The following is a 22,764-nucleotide window of genomic DNA, read 5'->3' on the forward strand; positions in this document are numbered from 1 at the left end:
TTGATCTGAGGCCTGGTTACCATCAGATGAGGGTGCGAGAGGAGGATATTCAGAAGACGACCTTCCAAACTCGTTATGGACATTACAAGTTCGTGGTGATGCCTTTTGGGTTCACCAATGCACCGACAACATTCATGGATCTCATGAACCAGGTGTGTAGGCCTATGTTAGACCGGTCAGTAATTGTCTTCATCGATGACATCTTGGTCTATTCGAAGACCAGAGAGCAGCATGAGGAACATTTGCGGGAGATTCTTGGGGTTTTGAGGATGGAGAGGCTATACACCATGTTCTCCAAGTGTGAGTTCCGGTTGCATGAGGTTCAGTTATTGGGACACATCATCAATCAGAACGGTATCTTGGTTGACCTATCCAAGATAGAGGCGGTTATACGGTGGAGATTCCGAAATCTCCATCTAAAATTCAGAGTTTCCTCGGTTTGGGGGGATATTATCGAAGATTCATTCCAGACTTCTCCAAAAGTTTTGTTCCTCTCACTAATTTGATGAGGAAGGATGTTGTGTTTAGATGGGGGCCTGAGCAGCTTGCGTCATTTAAACTCTTCGGCAAAGACTTTGTGAGGCGTCGGTACTTGCCCTCCCTGAGGTAGTTGAGGATTTTGTCGTCTATTGCAATGCATCCATTTCAGGATTGGGTGATGTGTTGATACAAAGAGGGCACGTGATTGTGTACATTTCGAGGCAGCTGAAGCCTCATGAGGCGAAGTATCCCACCCATGATCTGGAGTTGGGGGCGGTGGTTTTCGCCCTCAAGATTTGGTGCCATTATCTTTATGGGGTTCGGTGTACTATCTACACAGACCATAAGAGTATGTGTTATCTTATGGATCAGACTAATTTGAACATGAGGCAGAGGAGGTGGCTTGATGTAGTAAAAGATTATGATTACGAGATTTTATATCACCCAGGCAAGGCCAATGTGGTGGTTGACGCCTTGAGCCGAAGGGCAGTCAATGCCCCAATTCAGGATGTGTTTTTGAGGATGACTGTGGTGACTCCAATCTTGGAGATGATCAGAGATGCGTAGTCGGAATCAAGGAGGATAATCGGAAGATTGAGCGGGTGGTTGGCCAGGTTTCAGCCTTTGATATTGACATCAGGGGTTATTGACTCTTCATGGATGGGTTTGGGTACCATATGTTGGTGGGGTTCGACGGGTGTTGATGGATGAGGCCCACAATTCGATATTCTCCATTCATATGGGGGATACAAAGATGTATCTTGACCTGAAAAATAGCTACTGGTGGTCGTGTATGAAGAGGGATGCAGTGTGGTTTGTGGAGTGTGTTTGACCTGTCGGAAGGTCAAGGCCGAACATCAGCGCCCTCACGGCAAGTTGCAGCCCTTGGAGGTTCCACTTTGGAAGTGGGAGCAAATCACGATGGATTTCATTACAAAATTGCCAAAGACTGCAAAGGGTTTTGATGTTATCTGGGGGATAGTCGATCATTTGACGAAAAGTGCTCACATCTTAGACATAAGTGAGAGCTCTTATGCCGAGAAATTGGCTGAGATCTACGTCTGAGAGGTTGTGGCACGTCATGGGGTGCCGAATTCTATTGTGTCAAACCGGGATGTTCATTTTACTTCCAAATTTTGGAAGAGGTTCCACGAGGAGTTGGGCACCCGATTGCATTTCAATACCGCCTATCATCCGCGGACAGAAGGGCAGAGCGAGTGGACTATTCAGACGCTTGAGGATATGTTGTGGGACTGCATCATTGATTTTGGTGGGAGTTGGGACTCCTACCTTTCTTTGGCTGAGTTTTCTTACAACAACAACCATCATGCCAGCATTGTCATACCTCCCTTTGAGTTCCTATATGGGAGGAAGTTTTGGACTCCTATTTTCTGGGGTGAGGTTAAACAGAGAGTCATGGGGGAGAACTGCGATACTGCTCAAGACAACAGAGTTTATTCAACAGGTCAGATAGAGATTGATGAAGGCCCAAAGCTGCCAGAAGAGTTACGCGATCAACGACACTCTGAGTTGGAGTTTCGGGTTGAAGATTTGGTGCTTCTGAAGGTATCAACTTGAAAGGTGTTGTCCGATTCAGGAAGCGGGGCAAGTTAGTCCCCGACTTTATTGGCCCTTTCAGAGTGATAGCCCGAGTGCGCAAGGTGGCATACCGGTTAGAGCTACCTTAGGAGTTGATCCAGATTCATAACACCTTCCATGTTTCTTAGTTGATGAAGTGTGTAGCCGATAAGACAGTTGTGGTTCTTTTGGAGGACATTCAGGTTGATGGTCGCCTGAATTATATCGAGAGGTTGGTGACGATTCTAGATAGGAAAGTGAAGACCTTGAGGTACAAGGTAGTGAGCTTGGTCAAAGTTCAGTGGCATCATAAAAAATGCTCTGAGTGGACTTGGGAGCCTAATGCTGGGATGCGTGAGCGTTACCCAGAGATGTTCGCAGAGGTTGACTTCGAGGACAAAGTCTGATTCTAGTGGGAGAGAATTGTAACACTCGTTGTCAGGTATTTTCATTCCAACCCTTAATATTTTAATTTGTTGCAATTAAGGCTCGTACGTTGGGCATACTAGGCTGGTACGTCAGACATAAGTCAAAAAGTGAGACGCGTCAAAGGTGGAGTATGTTGCGTGTACACGTGAGTACGTCGGGCGTACTTGTGCAGTCCTTAAACCCTAAATTTTTAGGTTTTTGTCCCATATTTCAACATCTTAATCCCCTTTAGAGCTCCCTATAACCAGCCTCCATTCCTCTAAACCCTAAAATCGAAACCCTAGCCCTTGTGAGTGAGATTTGAAGCTTGAAAGTGATATCTGAGTGTTCTTGGTAGTGAAGAAAGATCATTCAAAAACTGGTGGTGCATTCAAGCCTTTGGATCTAGAATCTACATCTCTTTGTTCATCTTTTGAAGGTATAAAGTTCATACCTTGGAGCTTGTTTTGCTAGATCTTGTTTAGGCTTGGTTTCATGTTCTTTTTGTCCCAAAACCTTGATCTTTATGAGTATGGAATACTCCAGAGCATATGATTTGTCCTTTCATACGTTTTAGGGTACTTAGAGTCATAAAAATGTTAGTTTGGTCCTTTCCCTGCTTCCATGCATGTGTTATGGAGTTTTTGGTGATGTTATAAGTTAGGGTTTTGGGATTAAGTTCCCTTTAGCCATGCAAAGACATAAAGTTAGAAACTTTATGGACTAGGACATCCTTTAAGGGTCAGATCTGAGGTTGGAGTAAATGTCTTAATGATTAAGACATTAAAAGTTGAGTTTTGAGATTCAGTCGAGTACGCCGAGCGTAACCCTGGCTACGCCCAACGTAGCCAGTTGCGAGCCCAATTTCTTTCCTGCCTTGCCCTCTACGCCCAATGTAGATCTATGTACGCTGCACGTACGTCTGAGTGTTGACTTTCTTTGACTTTTGGGCTAGTTGCATCTTTAAGGTAACTAGTGAGGTTTTTTGGTCTTGGAAGGGGAAAATGGTCTTTTGCCCTAAATGTGGATTAGAATTGGCTTGGGACTAGTGGAGAATGGAAAATTACCTTAATTATTAATTATGGTTAATTGGTGAAATTATTATTCGGAGTCTAGTTCCGGCAGTTCGAGTGTAAATTTTATCAGTCATTTGTGCAAGGTGAGTCTCCTCACTATTCTTACCTGTGTGGTAGAATATATTTATATTTGTGATGACCAACTGTGTCTATGTGTTGTTACTGTGATATGTGTTACTGTGTGTGTTGAGACTGCGGGTAGTCTCCAGGGTTGTTGATAACCCACCGGACGTATTCGTTGCCCACTGAGACTTTGTGTAGTCTCCAGGGTTGATGATAACTCAGAGTTGTTTATTTTGTGTTTTGTTGTATGTGGTACTTTGGGGAACTCACTAAGTTTCATGCTTACAATTGTTGATTCAATGTGTTTCAGGTACTTGTGACGATCGCGGGAAGGCAAATGTTTGATTGTACACATTCACCTGCACTTTATAATTCTGGATATTTGGGACACTCTGATATTTTGATGATGGTTTGTATTTGACATTTGCGATTTTCTTGAGATGGTTTTTACGAACAACGTTTTTATATGAATTTAAAAATGAAAAAATTGGTTTGGAAATTCGGACGTTACAATGTAATATCAATGTTCTAAAAAGTTTGTCATGATGCACCATGACTCTAAGACTTTACTTAATGTCATGATTCAACAAAATGATGCATTAAGTTAGATATGTATATAAAAATGGAAAATAGTAGAATATATATATATATATATATATATATATATATATATATATATATATATATATATATTATGTATAAAATTGTTGTATTAAGTCACGCTTTACAAACTACAAACGATGTGGCTCGCTCGTAAAAACTTGAGGTTTGACATTGTCACCAAGTCACGTTTAATGATATTTAAAACCTTGTGTAATATTATATTAGATAGTTAGGTTCAAAGTTTAGTCTTAATTTTAATCTTATCAATATGTTTCTAGCTTATATAACTTGTGAACTGTAACGACCGAAAAATTCCAACCAATTTAAATTTTTCAAAAATAACCCGATTCCGTTAAAGTTATTACAAAAAGGTTTTCAATACGATTTATTTAAAGTATTCCTAGAATCACATCACAACAAAACATGAGGAGCGGTACGATCACGCCTTCGCCTTGCCACGGTCTCCTGAAGAACCTGAAAAACATTAAACCACAACTGTAAGCCCGAAAGCTTAGTGAGATATCACCAAAATACCAACCACATATACCATACACGCATAACATGCCATATCATATCCGATCACAGAACAGCCATGCACTTCGGGTCTACTGTGTGACTGGTCCACCGCACCGGCCAACAGTCCACCTGGTCCACCCTCCGAGTCTAGCCATATACCTCGAGTCTGCATTGTGATTGGTCCGCCCGCACCGGGCCTTCAATCCACCTGGTCCACTCTCCGAATCTAGCCACATACATCGAGTATGCAGTGTGATTGGTCCGTCCGCACCGGGCCTTGAATCCACCTGGTCCACTCTCTGAGTCTACAGTATGACTGGTCCGCCCGCACCGGGCCTTCAGTCGGCCTGGTCCACTCTCCGAGCCTCGGCACGTCTGGTACGCCCTCTTGGGGCCTACAGCCTATCCGGACCGCTTGCTGGGCCTTCGGGACAACCGGTCCGCCCTGGGTATCTTGGCCTACAACACAAAGCAGGACCCGCCTCAACCCAACTCCAGTCCAAACAACCATATGCACATAAACATACAATCATATAACAATCCACAGTCAACAAACCGAACAACAGATCACATAACATATCATCATCCTAAACAAGATACCGACCTAACCGGTCACTAGCATAGCATCACCCTACATCTCAGGATACTGATCTCAACCAGGTCTCTAACATATACCATCCTAGCTACCAGGATGCAACATATCAAAGCAATAACATACAACGATACCCGGATCTCAATCCGATAAAGGGCCGGCCTTGGTGCCTTAGACCCTGTTGATATAGTGAGGATAACTCACCTCGAAACTGCCGACTGAATAGATAATCCAAGCTGCTCCGATCACTGATACGATCTCCACCACTGGATAACCACAAAGGCACTGAACTCAAAACAATATCCAACAATTACCAAAATGCCCCTGGAAATCACTGGTCAACCCTTGGTCAAAGTTAAAGTCAACCCCTGACTGACTCTACTCGCCAAGTCAACCCGATGACTCGACGAGTCCCCATGCTCAGAAATTCCCCAATCTGCGACTCAACTCGCCGAGTCACCCCGAGACTCGCCGAGTCCAACAACTCTGAGTCCACTCACACACAACTCACCGAGTCATCCCTTGACTCACCGATTCTTGGCTCAACCAGAAAAGATTGGGACTCTTCGACAAGACTCGCCGAGTCCAAGAACAGACTCGTCGAGTCTAAGGCTATCTTCAACTTACTCACCGAGTTGTTCTTCCAACTCGTCGAGTTCCAGGCCATCTTCATCCAACTCGCCGAGTTGTTCTTCCAACTCGCCGAGTTCCAGCTTATCTTCAAACAACTTGCCGAGTCCACCCATATGACTCGCCGAGTACCACCGGGTCTGAATCCATACCGAGGCTTTCCAAGCCATGCAGATGATCCAAACAATAGATCTACCCTTCCTAAGGCCATCCATCACGTAAAGTGGCAAACTTTACGTGAATCCAAGGAGATCTAGGCATTTTCACTCTAGGGTTTGGGTTTGGGACAAGATAGCTCCTTCAATCACTCATAAACATGGACTTTTATGCATTCAAACCCTTTTCCATTCCAGATCTGAGGTAGCAACCTCAGATCTAACCTCTATACTCCAATACATCACAAGATATGTTTCCCCATAAACCCCAAAATGATGCATCTATATGAATAACAGCCCAAGAACGAGATAATACCTCAAAAGGAAGCCCCAACAACAATGAAACCCGAATCTAAGCAAAGCCCCTTGCTCCAAGCCTCCTAACCTTCAAGATTTCCTCAACAATCACTTCTTCAAGCCTCCAAATGCACTTTGATCCTCTCACACATGACAACTAGGGTTTCTGGACTTAAGAGAGAGTAGAGAGGTTGGGGAAATGATGTTATGTTCTTTATATAGGGCTCATCCTCCGGATTTAGGGTTTTCTCCACTCAGCGCCTACTCGCCGAGTCCATCCGCTGACTCGCCGAGTCGGCCACTTAACACGCGACCAAAGTCGCGACCCTACTCGCCGAGTCCACCCATGGACTCGCCGAGTTCCCCTTCCCAATTTACTTTTTTAGCCCTTCAACTTTACTCTTGATATTCCGGGATGTTACATGAACAGGTTGATTGAGATGTAATTTCGGTTTTAAAGACAAAATTGCAAGTTTGGTCCCAGTGTTATGTCAAAAATTGGATGTTTGGTCCAAAAAGTTTTGGGGTTGCACTGGTGGTCCAAAAAGGTTTGATTTGTTGTGGAATTGGTCCAAAGGCTTAACAGTCGTTTGTGCCCTACGTTTGTGGGAGGGTATTTCTGTCAATTCACACCCGTTCTTTTAATATCTTATTAAATTAAACCCCATCCTCCTAATTAAGTGATACCTACTGCCAAATCCCCTTTAGTTCCTCGAAGCAAACACGGGAGGCGACAAGCCCCCTTTTGATCCCTCACTAATGTACCTTCCAGTCAAGACAGAAGAGGCGCCCTTAAGCCGCCATTGTTGTTTTCGTCTTCTCCTCTGCGAAATGGTGAAGCATCGGAGGTGCTTCTCCCATCCAATGACCGATCACCTCCACCTCCCCTCCTCGTGGTGCCTGACCACCAAACACAACGTCCACTGGCACCAGTCGCTACTACTGTGTCGTTCGTTTTTCCCCATCGCACCTCACGACTAGAGTAGAAGAAGAATGAGTCGTCGACTACCACCTCCTAACACCCCTTGCTGCCTCCTCCATTCCCTTCCTCTTCTTCGGCCTAAGTCGAATCCCGGAGGCCATCACTGATTGCGAATAAATCGATGAAAAATCAGAAGCATCGGACCCCCTTCCTTCAGCCAGAAGAACGATCGAACCTTTGCTGACTTTGTGTGCCTTCTTCTTGACTGCCTTCGGTTCATTCCCGTTTCCAATCTCCTCTTCCGCCCAATCAATTATGCATTCGTTCTTCCCTTCATGTTCTGTATTTGTTTCCTTTGCGTTCCCCTTGACGATCGATCAAATGACGAACAAAAAAAATCACTTGACCCCTTTCTAATTGGGTTCCTATTTTGACCAGTCAAAAGTCAAAGTGGAATCAAACTTAAATTTAATTTATTCAAAAGTTACCTTTATTTGACAAATAGTTTACAAGATCAATCATTTTGGACAGAAATACCCTCACACAAACGGAGGGCACAAACGGTTGTTAAGTCTTTTGACCAATTCCACAACAAATCAAACATTTTGGACCATCAGTGCAACCTCAAAAATTTTTGAACCAAACATCCAATTTTTGACATACCATAGGGACCAAACTTGCAATTTTGTCGGTTTTAAATTTAAAACTTTCAATTATTGTTGAACTATATTATAATTAAGATTTTATAAAATAAAAAACGATATGGTTTTTAGTAATAAAAAATAGATCCATTGTATTTTTATTTTGAGAAATTAAATATCATTTTATTTTTTTTCCTAATTATTTTTCCTACCTACGTAAAAATAATTAACGTGTCAAAAAAATACTATTAATTCTACCATTTGGTAAATAAGTTCACAAACACAAAATTTGTGTAACTGTCCGTGAACGATTCGAAATCTTAGCAACGGTTTTAGGTTTCACCCTGTCGGAAAATTTCTTCCCCGCCGAATTCACTCCGATCTCTGCCAGTTTCGCCATATCCGATCGATCAATCTAAGTGTAATCGAACTGTGAGGGACATAAAATCGAGGCGGAGGTGCAGTAGCTAAGTGAAAATGTCGGTGCAAGAGTATCTAGACAAACACATGCTCTCGCGGAAAATTGAAGACGCTGTCAATGCCGCTGTTAGGGCCAAAACTCCCGATCCCGTTCTCTTCATCGTGAGTTCTTCTTTTCTCTTTCTATTTTTTTGTTCTTAGCATACGAAATTGTGATCATAATAAGTGTTTTCCTACCTTAAAATCAGACGTTAGCTAACGATTTCCGGCGAGGAGGTTATGAGAATGAGGCAAGTTTGGGTAATTAATTTCTATTTGCTTGTTTGTGCAGTCTAATCATATGCGAAAGGCTGTTCCTTCGGTTATAACAAAGGTTAAAGCGAGGCAAATTCTTGATTGCAGAGGAATTCCAACTGTTGAAGTTGACTTATACACCAATAAAGGAATGTTTCGTGCTTCTGCTCCAAGCGGTGCTCCCTCTGGACTGTAAGTTTCTATATTATTTTTTTCATCTCTTCTAAGTTCCTGTAGATGGAAAAGCAGATGAAGGCATACAACCTTGTTCATTCTGTTTGATGAAATCGTTAACTGATGTTTAGTTCCAACTGATTTCTTTGACTTTGTTTTCTGTCTTATAAAATGATCAACGTAATGAGACCCTGAATTGTTAAATTAGTAATAGTTCATTATTGTTCATGGACTAAGTATTGTTATTACATTTAGTTCCCAACCTACATTGTAGGATAATGATGCATGTCTTATTTTCTTGTGGTTATGTGTCCATTTTCAATAGAAATAGTTACAAACTAGTTTCCCTCTCTTCTTCTTCGGGTTTATTTGTTCCACTGGTGATATAAGAACCGGACTTTCTGTAATTTCTTGCATATCATAGATATGAAGCTATTGAGTTACGTGATGGAGACAAGGGCACATATCTTGGAAATGGTGTCACTAGAGCTGTTAGAAATGTAAATGAGAAGATATCTGAGGCTATTGTTGGCATGGATCCAACCCTTCAGAACCAAATTGATCAGGCAATGATAGACTTGGACAAGACTGAGAAGAAGGTAGCTTTCTCTTCCTTTTGATTTAGTTATATGATAATTTGCATAATGCTTTCATGTCTGACATTCCTGGAGAGTCATTAGTGCATTAGTTTCTTGTTATTTATAACAACTGGTTCTGAATCTGTATCTGTATTTCTTTTAGTTGAATATATAATAGTACCCACTGTTTAATTTGGCATTAAAGGGATGTCATTGGAACAAAAATTACATTTTGTCTCACCGAAAAAGGTGGGACAGGGTGCAAAAGACATGAATGCCCTTCTCATCATTATCTTAAAAAATAACCCTAGAAAGCTTGTCCAGTTCATTTCTGTTCTATCCAGTCTCTTACCTGTCCAGTCCATCACTGTCATATCTCTTTGTAGTATGGTAAATGAATCTTTTGTGAAGTGATGGCCTTTTCACTTATGACATATGTTGTATTGGATTTGGATATAAAGAAATGTTCCTTTTTTTTTTTAAACTGTAACATCTTTTTTAGTTCATGTCTTATTATCCAGGGTGAACTTGGAGGAAATGCAATATTAGCTGTGTCAATGGCTGCTTGCAAAGCTGGAGCTGCTGAGAAGGAGGCATGCACAATCTAAATATTTGTTGTCTAATTTATTTGATCTTCAAAATAATCATAAATAAAAGTATAAAATGTTATTTTCAGGTTCCACTTTACAAACATATTGCTGATCTTTCAGGCAGAGGAAACCATGTCCTTCCTGTTCCTGCCTTCACCCTAATAAGTGGTGGAAAACATGCTGCAAACAATTTGGCTATAAGAGTAAGCTGGTTTTCAGTTCTATTTAATTGGTATATTTTTTTTTTGTTTCTTTGGACATATTTCTTCTAGTAAGTTGGCAAAGTTATTAACTTTTTGTGTTGATTTGTTTAAAAAACAAAAATCAGGACATAATGATACTTCCAATTGGAGCAAAAAGATTTGAAGAGGCAATGCAAATGGGTTCTGAGACATATCATCACTTAAAGGTAAAACCTAATCCAATGAACTTCATCCATGTGAATGTGATTTATTAATTGGATGCATTATCATTCACATATGTGTAGCCATGACTATGTTAGTCCAAGTGTACCATTTCTTGATTTATCTGTTATTTCATATGCAGGCTGTTATTACAGAGAAATATGGCGCACAAGGATGTAATGTTGGTGAAGATGGTGGTTTTTCTCCTAATGTCTCCAGGCATGTCTTTTTTTATCAATACACCATGATTATGAATTATGATGTGATCTTTTTAAAGGTTTGATTTGATTGATTTTGCAGCTTTAGAGAAGGATTAGATCTTGTAAAGGAGGCAATTAACAGAACAGGGTATAATGGTAAAATTAAGATTGCTATTGATGTTGCTGCTACAGATTTCTGCATAGGTAATAATGCTCATCATTCCTCTCAACATGGGCTTCATGCAAGAAATAACTACCTACTACTTTCATCGACTTATTTACAATATCATTGTACTTTTGTTTTTTTTTTTTTTCCTATTACAACTTTGAAAAATCTACCTAGTTATAGGTATGCTATTCATGTCATTGATTAATTGACATTTAGATTTATTTATTTATTTTGTATTAGGTACAAAGTACGATTTGGATTATAAATCTCCTAACAGATCAGGACAAAACTTCAAGTCAGGAGAAGATATGGTTGAGATGTATAAAGAACTATGTAAAGGTATATGTTTTGAAGATAGTTTTTGACTTAATTACTTCATGCAAGTACATATGTCTAAATTATTATTTTTAATTAAACTTTTGTTGGGTATTATTAGAGTATCCTATTGTCTCCATTGAAGATCCATTTGACATGGAGGACTGGGAGCAAGCCAAGTATTTCACTGGGCTTGGAATTTGCCAGGTAGGCTTTGTTGACCAATGATTGTGAAGTCAGATATTTGTAATATTAATTAATATTGTGTAAAAGTATTTGATTTTGATGTGTGAAGGTTGTGGGAGATGGGTTGTTGATGTCAAACTCAAAACGTATTGAGAGAGCCGTTCATGAACGTGCTTGCAATGCCCTTCTTCTCAAGGTATAAATGATAAACAGAAAACAACTAAAATATATATATTAAAAAAAGAAAGAAAGAAAAGTATTTTGGATTTTGATGATGAGAGGGGTGTTTTTTGGAAGGGCAGGTGAACCAGATAGGGACAGTGACAGAAGCGATTGAAGTGGTGAAGATGGCAAAGGATGCTGAATGGGGGGTGGTGATATCACAGAGAAGTGGGGAAACAGATGATTCTTTCATTGCTGACCTGGCGGTTGGTCTTGCCACTGGTCAAATCAAAGCAGGTGCTCCTTCTCGTGGAGAGCGCTTAGCCAAGTACAATCAGGTAAAAACTAATCAAACGTGGAATGGAATGGAATGGAATCATATATTACATTCCTTTGTGATTCCATACATTTCATAGGAATGCGAAAACTTGTATTGAACAACGATGTTTATGCAGTTGATCAGAATCGAAGAAGAGCTTGGCGATCAATCGAGTTATGTTGGTGATGACTGGAAGCAGTCATGATCATTTTTTTTTCTTCCTTTTATTCTTCTTTAAGATAAAGAAATACCATACCAACTTTTTTTTATTATTGTTTTGCACCACAGAAGGCAGTACCATTTTAATTCTATATAGATAACCTTTATGAGAAAATTCTCCTGATTTTTATGGTGAGATGTTGGGTCACATGATTTAAATTTTTGGCATTTCGCGTATGGTAGTTTGTTGTATTCAATTTTTTTTTAACGGAGAAATCAAATATCCTAATGAAGACACATGTCAAAATCAAAATAAGGAATTAAGAAAAAGAGTTATTGAATTCCACATGTCATTATTTTATATGGATAAAAAGATATTTAGGAACAAAAGCTAGGAAAATATTTAATTTTTATTTATAAAGATATGTGATCAAATTGTGGTTGGCTTTTGTGTATATATTTATAAAAATAGGACTTAATGTGGAAAACCTCATTTCCTTGATTTCTTTATTAAGTTGTTATTTCTACATTAAGTTGGAAAACAAACTCTTGTGTACATATAACTTGCTGGGTAAAATCATGTTCTCTTTAATTCCATCAAGTAAAAAAAAAAAAAAAGAATTAGTAAGTTAACATTGTGAATGTATCCTTTGACCAAGCTACAAACCAGTAATGTACAAACTAGCAGCAAAAACAATATCCCGTTTGATTGCATTTGATGCAGCTTCCATTTTCTTGTATAAAGCAGAGTTGCCCATGATTGCTGCTGCGTTCCTGAACTCCCGACATGTTTCATCCAACCGTACAATTGTCCGCACTATGAGACCTTCCGGAACATCCGTCAGTTCACATATATCTGCAAACGGAGTCCCCTACATTCCAAACAATGTACACGTCAGCACCTGTGACTGTGTGTGTGTGTGTGTGAGAGAGAGAGAGAGAGAGAGAGAGAGAGAGAGAGAGAGAGAACCTTTGCCCATTCATAAACAACCTCAACAAGTCCAAACTTGAGATTCTCTTGAGCATATTCTTGAGGGTCGATTTGTATCTTGAATCGTGATTGAAGCTCCCCAAGTTTGATAGCCGTATCGTACAACCTTACAGAAGATAAGATAACAATAAAACACATCTCAACTAAATATACCAACCTACTTTCAAAACTACAGAGAGAGAGAGAGAGAGAGAGAGACCTTTCTTTTGCATGGAAAAGTCTAGGGGTAAGAGAAGGTTCGGAAGCTTTTCTCTGTTGAAAGACAAAAGCTGACATTAATGCAACTGCTTCTTCTGGTTCCAGACTATCTAATTGATTCTCAAATAAACATTCTGTGCATATCAACTCCTCTCCTGAATTCATCTCACAAGCTACTCGCCCTTTTATTTGAACCACTAAGTCTGCATCTATACACCCAATCTCCTTCAACACATCAATCTGCAAAAAACAAGAAAAAAAAGGGTGGTTAAATTATAATAATCACCTACTTTCATTTATTTGTTCATTGTAGAATCATACTGAAAATAATATTTAATATTTGTACGTACACGACCCTGAAAATGGGGCATTTGTTGAAGTGCTTCATCTGACATTTGAAATTTTAATGCATCGACTTCCTCTTTGTACTTCTTTAACTCTCGAGCTGCTTTGATGTGCTCCCCTAATTTAACACAATTGTGGCACTTGTTTTGTGACATTTTTTGCAATAAGTTATTCCAATTGTAGTAAGCTTCCACTAGTTCCACCTCTTTCAGCTTCAAATCTGACACAAATAAAAACAAATAAACACATTAAGGGAATGTTTGAATATGCATTTATCATAGTAATCGGTTTTTGATTATCATCTTTTTATTAGGCAAATAAAACAAAAAGAAGATAATACCTTTAATGGGATCAAGAGCTGGAGGATACTTATTTTCTTGAGACTTTTGTTGTAAAAGACTCTGTACAGTTTTAGAATAAGCTGCACTACTATCATCTTCCAAAAGCCCAACTTGATCAATCTTTATCTTCACATTACAAATCGACAAAAACTCTTTGGTATCAACTTCCCGCACCTCATAAGCTGCCCCAGCAGCATTACCACGGTGGGGCAGTTTGATTTTGACAATGCCCGAACCTTTTCGGGCAGTGGCAGAAGTGTAATAATCATCATCCATCCCACGTTTGGATTTTGGCATTAGCATCTGAAGACCAGCAGCAGTGGAAGTTGACTTGTTTTGTGGGCCATCCATGGATGTGGAGGTTTGTAATGTTGTTGGTAAAGAGGGTGTGAGAACCAGAACGATGTATTGTTTGTTGGTGGAGGAAGGTGCCTTTAAGATAACTCCAAGTAAGTGGTCCTCAACCTGTTGGATTAAATTAAATGCAAGAAACGGCAATGTAGTTTGGTTTGTTGTTATTATTATGATTAAAATAAAATGATTGAACAGAGAAATTGAGGGGGAATAAACTCACGGATTGTGATTTGACAACCACGAGTCTTCCAGGTTGAAGAAAAGACTGAGAAACGGAAGATTGCAAGACTTTTTCGTTTATGTGAGTGTTATACATCTCAGCCTCAAAGTGCCACTTATAGTATTCCTCAATTGCTGGCTCACCCTTTATGCACCTTTTATAACAAATAATTCATCATTATCATCCATATTCCTTAATATTAAAAGATGATAATGATGAATTTAGAAAGTTTGTTTGTTTACTCGATAGATTTTGTAGGCTGAGCAAGCTTTCGCATCAGCAGTTGCTGTTGCTCGGGCAGTTTTTTCTGAGCATGAAATTCTGCAAAACTTCTTTTCAGCATGTCCTCCACCTTTAAAATTAGTCACCAGTATCAGATAAATGCCAAACACAAATAACAATGATATGCATAATAAATAATAATAATACCTTCAATTCTTCAACACGGAGGAGATGCATTATCATGATATAAGTCAAGCGGAATTGGGATTCCAGCCTGGTTGCACTGCCCGTAATCACATGCTTTAAATCACTCTCGTCCGGGACTTCATCACGACACATCACCAGAACGGTCCCGATACTATCCAGTCCTCGCCTGCCCGCCCGCCCGGCCATTTGCGTGTATTCTCCGGGCAGTAACTGTCTAAATTCCTTCCCATCAAACTTCCTTACTGTGTCGAAAACAACCTGCCACAACCACTAGTTTTAAAATAGATGTACTTCCATAATTATACTTTCATTCCTTCCTATTACAACATTCTAATATACTTTCTATTTCAATCACATTGCTATAAATATAATTGAGCACAATTTTCAAAGTAAATAATTATTATAATGACTTACCGTTCTAGCAGGAGCATTAACCCCCATTGCGAATGTTTCGGTTGAAAACAAAACCTACATAACGCAAATTAAATATTATCAATAGAATAGACAATAAGTAAAGGAATGCTAAATGTACATAAGGGAGGGGTCAAAGAAATAAACTTTTTTTTTTTTTTTTTGAGAAAGAGAGAAATAAATGTAAGGGCGTTTGGTTTGTAGAACTTTTTTGAAGGAATTGGAATGTGTCAAAGGAAGTGGAATCTAAGGGGATGATTGGATGTTGAAAAGATTTTTTTTAGTTCCAGCTGAATTCAATTCAGTACTCCTTTGCAACCAAACCCGGGATTGGAATGGAATTCCGATTCCGGTATGCATAACTTGCCTTAATTACACCACGGCAGAAAAGCATTTCAACTACTTCCTTGACTATCGGAAGCAGACCAGCATGATGTACACCAATCCCCCTGTGAAGAAGCCCTTGGAGTCTCACAATCTATTGTGCAAAAAGAAATCATAAGATTTAATTTTAGCAATTTAACAAAAATATAAGAGCAAAATACAAAACAAACAAACAAACTTCTATTTTTAACAAGTTTATCTTTATCCACTTAGCCACTTTACTGTTTTCTATAGTGATTAAATCATTATACTTTTTCGACAGTCAAAAAAAAACATTTTTCCTGTTCACAGTAGGTTGTGGTTTTCTGTTTTTTTTTAACCTTTTTTGGTTTATAAACAGTCAAAAAAGTATAATGATTTGACATATAAAATTGGTGAAACTAGATTGTGTTTTTTCTATATCTTGGTGTAAGATAGATTCAGATAATAGATACATATGCATGTATATATGTATAATGTATGGCACCTGTGGTAGGTTCCTATCAGATCCTTTTAATCGAGAAAATGCTTTATCACAAAAAACACGAATTTCACTTTTCTCAGAACGACTTGTGAGGTCTGTTTCACGCAGATTATCAGCTGATTTGTCGCACCGATTCTTTGAGAAACAAAATATCACCACCTATAATTATCACAAGTCATAACACATCAACATCTTGTAAAGTAAAAAACTGAAATATAGATTTCAATAGGACAACACACTTTATCTTTTACCCATTATAGCAATCAACTTACATTTCTTTACCCATAATAGCCACATATTTTAGCATATAAATTACATTGCCCTTATTGGTAGCAAAATGTAAATGCTAAATACGTTGCTATTATGGGTAAAAATTAGTAAAGTAAGTTGTTATAGTATTTCACAATATAAATGTGAACGGGTTTTACTTACTGGTAAAAGGCAGGTTTTTCCTAGCTTGTTAATAAGTGATAACCACAAAGATTTTTCTGATACTCTATTCCCCCAATTGTTATTGCCACCACCATATCCTTGGTTGCCCCGCCCACCACCACCACCACCACCAAAGTTTCCCAAATTCTGGGGCCCGGTTTGTTTAATCGGTTTGCCCCTTGCAAAACTGTTTGGTTTTTGAGAGCGGGAATTGTCATGAGTGGTGGGAAGTGACGGATATGCCCCTGAACCACCGCCAGCTGTAGCCATGGTTTTTCTCCTATGGGCATCTTTTGCGGATTTTAGTCCCTGTGGTATAAACTTCTCCTGTTCACAGATTTTGTAAAGTTCTCCCGAATAAAATAGACAGTGCTCTAGTGGGACTGGCCTCTTTGTAGTCCTGTCACAAAATATTACATTACAGTCTACAATTAACTCTTGTTTATATTTTCCCCAAATGTCCCTTCATTTTGTTAGATATTTTTGTGATTCGTTTATAAAGACAACATGATGAGAGTAAAAGAAAAAAAACAGGGAGGACCCTTTTTTATATTGTAAATGATTAATGAAAAAAAAATTATATTTTATCTTTTTTCTATTTTCCAATAAATAAAAGGAGTAAGGGTGGAAACAGGAATAAGGGCATAAATCTTCATAACAATTGTGCAATATCTGATGCAATTGGAGAACAACTTACCCTGTTACACGGATTTGTTTTTGTTTTGTTCTGCCAATCCAATCAGCAAACTCTATTGTATTAGGTACCTGCAAATACAATATAAGGTTAAATGTGTAATTATGCAACAGTGTTTCACCTTTTCCCCAATTTATGCTATAAATGATTTTTAGACAAAATATCCAACCATGATTCAATTTAGAATCAGCAGGACCAATTACCTAATGATGTGGCACCTGTTAAATCTTTATCTATGCAACAATGTTTCATGTTTTAATAATATATGCAACAACGCTTCGTTTCTATACCAATTTATGCATCACTGTTTCACCTTGTTTTATCAATTTATGCAACTGACATTAACTATACAACCATGTTTCAACAGGTTGTAAAACATTGAATATTTTAGTCCTAAAGTGAGAGGTCGTATGTGTCAAAGAAAATCAATTTGTTGCATAAATTGGGGAAAGGTGAAACGTTCTTTGCATAAATATGCATTTAACCCATACTATGGTCCTAAATGTTTACCACTTTTCTAGTTCTATATTTCTTGTTGAAATAAAATCGATAAAAAAAAAAAAATGGCGTAACAAATACTCAATATTCTGTGTAGAAAATCTTACAATATATGCTGCAAGTATAATTACCGTGGCAGAGAGTAGAACAAAATTGATATGCCTTGGAAGCATGATGATAACCTCTTCCCACACAACCCCTCTTTCAACATCATTTACATAATGCACTTCATCAAATATAACCTATTCATTAAGAAGACAAATCCAACCAATAAAAAAAATATCAATTCACATTCACAAATCTTTTGTTTGTTTATTATAGCAGGTTTACCCATTCAATGTCGCGTATAATATCAGCACCCCTATAAAGCATTGACCTTAAAATCTCAGTTGTCATGATGAGGCAAGAGGCTTCAGGCCTCAAGCTAACATCCCCTGTGAGAAGACCCACATCAAACTTTCCAGAAAAGTCCCTGTACTTTTGGTTGCTGATTGTTTTAATGGGAGCAGTATATACTGCTCTTGTACAATGCTGCATAAAATTTTGGAAATAAAAAAGGGTTAATGTCATAAATGGAAACCAACTATTCCAATTTTGCATTCAGCTTCACTAAACTTTTTAATGTTGTTACAATCAGGTCAATGATCTAATTTTGACAGGTTACCATGATGATGTGGCGTCCACATGGGACTATACAAGCTTTCTAGGGATATTTATGATGAGGAGGGCATTTACGTCTTTTGAATAGACAAGAGATCGAGAGTAAGATATTGTACTTTTGATGCAAGTGCAAAGGCGTACTCTGCAACAACAGTCTTTCCAGCCGAAGTATGAGCTGCTACAAAAACTGATTCCCCCTTCTCAAGATAATATATAGCCTGTAATCATAAAGCAAAAAGATTTATATGAGTTTAAAATGACATATAATATGCAATTTTAGGAATTTTTATCATCTTGAGATGCTCTTTGCCTCTTTCTATGCATCTAATTAGAGAATGCAATATCAGGAACAAGTTTAACCCTATTTAGTTTTATATCAAATTAATATTACCTCCTTTTGGAATGCATCCAGTTCAAAAGGGAAATCCAATGCCATATCAGGAACAAGTTCATTAAAATTATCTGCAATCCCATCACTACCCCCTGTAACAGCCCAAACCTGCAAAACAAACACACCCACTAATAAGCAAAAAAGAATCATGCAAAAAAAAGTTTGAAGCATTTCAATCCTAATCAAAAGATACTTTTGGCTCCTTCTGTCGTCCACCATCTCCGGAATCGGAATCATCCAATCCTTTGGTCGATCCCGTTGACAAAATTTGATCAATAACAGATGATTCAGTGTCAAGTGAATCCGGTTTATTGTCATCTTCTAATGGAACAGATTTTGGAGACCCCAATTCAATCACGTTGATTTCTAATTCAGGTGTATCCCCTACATGATGAGCAATGTTATCAAACTCCCACAAAAAGATACTCATAGTCATAATACAAAGAAATAAAAAGATGAGTAGGGGTTTTTTTTGTTCTAAACCGGATATCCAAAATTTCAGATACTGGATTAATCCAACAATCATTCCCTCATTCCCATAGTCAAACTCAAACCACTGGAATTGGATTCCATCCAGTTTAATAGTGGTCTGAATCCCGAAAAGAAGGGAAGAATAATCGGAGGAAAGGAGTTGAATCACACATACCATCATTAATGGGAACTTCCATGACATCCTCTTCCCAAGCTCTTTTAAATAAGTCATCAAACTGAACAGATAAAGTACTCTGCAGAGACAGCAACATAAGAATGAAAAGATGGGGTCTGATTTTGATTTTGAGACTTCTCACATAAAATGCAAGAAATAGCAATGCACTTCTCACATAAAGTAAGATGCTACAATAAACAAATATATGAAAGTACATTGCTATTTCTTGCATTTAACCCTTTTCAGAATTGTAAAAGACGTTATTTGTTACAAGTTTAAAAATATGATGTCATTGCAGTACTTTGATTCTTTTAATCTACAACGAAGCATTTTTAATTAAAAAGGTAACTCATTACACTTGATATTTAAACGTGGGGTCTTTACCTCAGATGTTGTCTTGGGCACACTCTTATCTTCATGAATAATCCAAGAACATGGATGTCCCTTCAAAAGTTAACAAACAAATTTTTTTTTAAAAAAATGTTACATTTGTTATACCAGATAGAGCCGAACGGGATGAGACTAGACAATCTTTTCGATGATGGGGATCAGAAGGGCATTTACGTCTTTTGCACAGTTGAGAGATCAAGAGCAAGTTCTTGTCCCAACTTATTGGGTGACACAAAAAATTGCAATCTTTTGTCCAACCGACACCCATCCCAGTCCCAGTCCAATGCATGCCAAACGCACTACAACCTGATGAGAAGGGCATTTTCGTCTTTTGCACATATGATAGGAGAGAATGAGTCTTTTCTTGGGTGGGACAAAAGAATGTAAAGTTTGTCCCAAAGATAGTCCAAAGACAATTATGTGTATATGGTATCTTAGACAACAAACCTTGAGGTGTCCAAGATCCATTCCTTCTTTACAACTAGGAGGAATGAGTTGTGCAGGAGCACCATCCAAGACTTCCCTTACCCATTCACCATTACAAGAACCTTCTGGAAAGTTCCTTCCCAATGATTGGGAATCATCCAATCCACCTGGACGAAAAGGACGGTTGTTAATGCTTCCCTTCACAAAATCCTTTGGAGGTCCACTAATACGCACTCCAATAGAACTCTCTGCTTCCACCATCAGTTCAGACACATCAACCTAAAACTCAACATAAATCAGTCAACTCAACTCAGTAAAAAGCAATCACCAAGTCTTTGAGTTAATGGACTTAATAGGAATAAGACTTGGTGATTGTTTTTACTTAATGCACAAAGAACGACTTAATAGAAAAAAAGGCATGGAAGAAAAGATGCTTTCCACATAAAATCCTAACTTTTTACAAATTTGCCCTCATAGACATGAGCATAAATTACCTGCACGGATGCAGGTTCCCATTTCTCTGATGCAGGCTTGGGGCGTCTGAATGGTAATTCCCATGCAGGTACTACAACAGAGCGAGGCATTGTTGGCTCTAAGTGAATTTTTGCTTGGTCAAACCAGTCAAACTCCCACTGCCTTCCGGCTTTTTCTGCAGAAAATTCATCAGGATCCAATCTTGGCAGAAGATATTTATCCTCAACAAACTTTTTGATCGATTCTGGTGTTTCCCTAGCAAATGCAGGAGGCTGGAAATATACACATAGGTGTTATACAGGAATATTTTATCATAAATGAATCTTAGGTTAAATTCAAAATAGGTAACACTCTCTATCAGTCGCAATTTGTTGAATTTGTTTTACTCATGTATGTTCAAAATCATAAACTAAAGAGTTTCAAACCCTGTCAATAGATTGCTAGTTAACCACATCCCTAATTAAAAACCATGAGGTTTTTCTCAAACCAGATTAGAAACTTGAACTCAGAACCGAAACTGACTAACTCCATTCCATAAAAGATAATTTTTTTGGTGAATTGCTTCTCTCTTTTCCACAATTATGATCCAATTTTGTGAAAATTTGTTTGTTCTATAACCAAGCAAGAGTTTTTGTATACCATACAATGAAACAATACGGCATTCTACAAAGGAAAGTTCATTCTCATTCATGAAAATCAATAAAGCCACAAACAAAACTAAATTAAAAGTAACATAGGATAAGCGAGATAAAAAAAACTAACGAGTATAAACTCCGGTAGCGAGTCAATGGAGCTGGATTTTTTAACAGGAGGTAGCGGCTCGATTCGAATATGGCCGCTGTGACCCGTGAATCCAACCCGGAAAGGCAACTCTTTCACTGTCTCGATCCGATCCATTCTGCTTCTATGTCGTTTAGAATTCTCAATCTTTCTGTGAAATTGACTGGATTTTCAATTCGAATGTTCAAATTTAAGCGGGTTTGCTTAAACCATTGTTAAAACCCCCGAATGGTAAAAGCGTTTTCCTAGTTTGCTTCTTGTTTGGTCGATTTGAGTAAAAGTTTGTTTAAGAGGGCGTATAAGGATGAAGGGGGCTAAAAGAAGCAATTTAACACGTTGAAGGCATGAAGTGGACAAATCAGAAATTTCATGTTACAAATGACCTACTTATGATTTAGTTGTAATGCTACTAAAACCCTTCTACTTTTATGGAGCCAAATACCAAGAATAGGTCATCACCCTATATTTATCTTGTTAGCATTTCCATATCAAACGACCAAGCACTATCTCACAAGTAGTTTCATTTAGCTTTACACTAACTTCGAACAAAACACCAAATAGACGTGAAATGAGAGGTAATGTAACATCCTAGTGTTTTCATTTAAGCTTATGTGTTAGTTGTTTTCATCTATGCTTATGCGTTATTTATAATCATGCAGTGTACTTTTCATAATATTTAGGGGATATACTTAAAGGAACCTCATAAAGTACAACATACATATAAAGAAAACATTGAATATGGACTAAGTTGGGTATCCTTAAGAGAATTACTTAGTAAGTAAGCAATCTTTATAGGCTTCCATAGTGACCTGGTATTATGTTATGCTTTTTTTCCTTATCATTCGAATATATACCTGAAAGCACATGTTGAAATGAATTAAACATTACCTAAAAACACATGTTGAATTATGGAAAGGATATCTATGGACACCCCTTTCTTGAAGAATATGTTAAAAAAACTAACAGATACCTTTTAAATTTCAAGGATGGATACCCTTAGATTTATGAATAAAAATTTAATTATCATACACAAGTCTAATTTATAAACTGTAACAAATTATAACATGTAAAATGAGAAAAATAGGAAAATAAATAAAAACCCAAATGATTTGTCACTTAAAATGATTATTTATTCATTTTTGTCGATGTGGATTGAGTCCACATAAGATATAGGGACAATGTTATGATATAACTAGTAACATTATGTGCATTTAATGGATTTAAGACCTTAATTGTGAAAGAAGTAGAATTTACACATTATATCCATTGTTTTGCTCACCGGTTTCTAACAACGATTTTCGGATTG

General features: G+C 38.0%; 2 protein-coding genes across 3 annotated transcripts; one reads left to right on the forward strand and one right to left on the reverse strand.

Annotated features, from left to right (window-relative positions):
- The first annotated feature begins 8,245 nt into the window (after nt 1-8,245).
- Nucleotides 8,246-12,173, forward strand: LOC145102294 (cytosolic enolase 3-like). Of its 2 annotated transcripts, XM_079039678.1 has the most exons (13): nt 8,246-8,543; nt 8,713-8,867; nt 9,274-9,448; nt 9,949-10,020; nt 10,104-10,220; nt 10,346-10,426; nt 10,564-10,640; nt 10,722-10,825; nt 11,031-11,129; nt 11,227-11,312; nt 11,401-11,487; nt 11,594-11,791; nt 11,909-12,173. In XM_079039678.1, exons 1-13 carry the CDS (start codon nt 8,439-8,441, stop codon nt 11,975-11,977), a joined length of 1,425 nt encoding a protein of 474 aa, XP_078895804.1. In that variant the 5' UTR covers nt 8,246-8,438; the 3' UTR covers nt 11,978-12,173. The 2 variants fall into 2 exon arrangements, with proteins under 2 accessions (XP_078895804.1, XP_078895805.1); XM_079039679.1 differs by lacking the exon at nt 11,909-12,173 and having other exon boundaries at nt 11,589-11,716.
- Nucleotides 12,174-12,465: 292 nt separating this feature from the next.
- On the reverse strand, nt 12,466-21,774 carry LOC145102293 (RNA helicase, ATP-dependent, SK12/DOB1 protein). Its single transcript, XM_079039677.1, has 23 exons — nt 21,441-21,774; nt 20,699-20,950; nt 20,226-20,483; nt 19,773-19,832; nt 19,389-19,467; nt 18,936-19,126; nt 18,743-18,850; nt 18,468-18,569; nt 18,022-18,222; nt 17,823-17,933; nt 17,197-17,264; nt 16,500-16,899; nt 16,071-16,226; nt 15,588-15,698; nt 15,224-15,277; nt 14,810-15,067; nt 14,623-14,732; nt 14,381-14,534; nt 13,806-14,271; nt 13,471-13,685; nt 13,122-13,360; nt 12,902-13,028; nt 12,466-12,803 (listed from the first exon to the last, which is right to left on the reverse strand). Exons 1-23 carry the CDS (start codon nt 21,573-21,575, stop codon nt 12,591-12,593), a joined length of 4,068 nt encoding a protein of 1,355 aa, XP_078895803.1. The 5' UTR covers nt 21,576-21,774; the 3' UTR covers nt 12,466-12,590.
- Nucleotides 21,775-22,764: the final 990 nt, after the last annotated feature.

This window comes from Lactuca serriola, chromosome 4 (genome assembly GCF_051521515.1).
Source record: "Lactuca serriola cultivar US96UC23 chromosome 4, Lser_US96UC23_V15, whole genome shotgun sequence".
NCBI classification, from domain to species: Eukaryota; Viridiplantae; Streptophyta; class Magnoliopsida; order Asterales; family Asteraceae; genus Lactuca; species Lactuca serriola.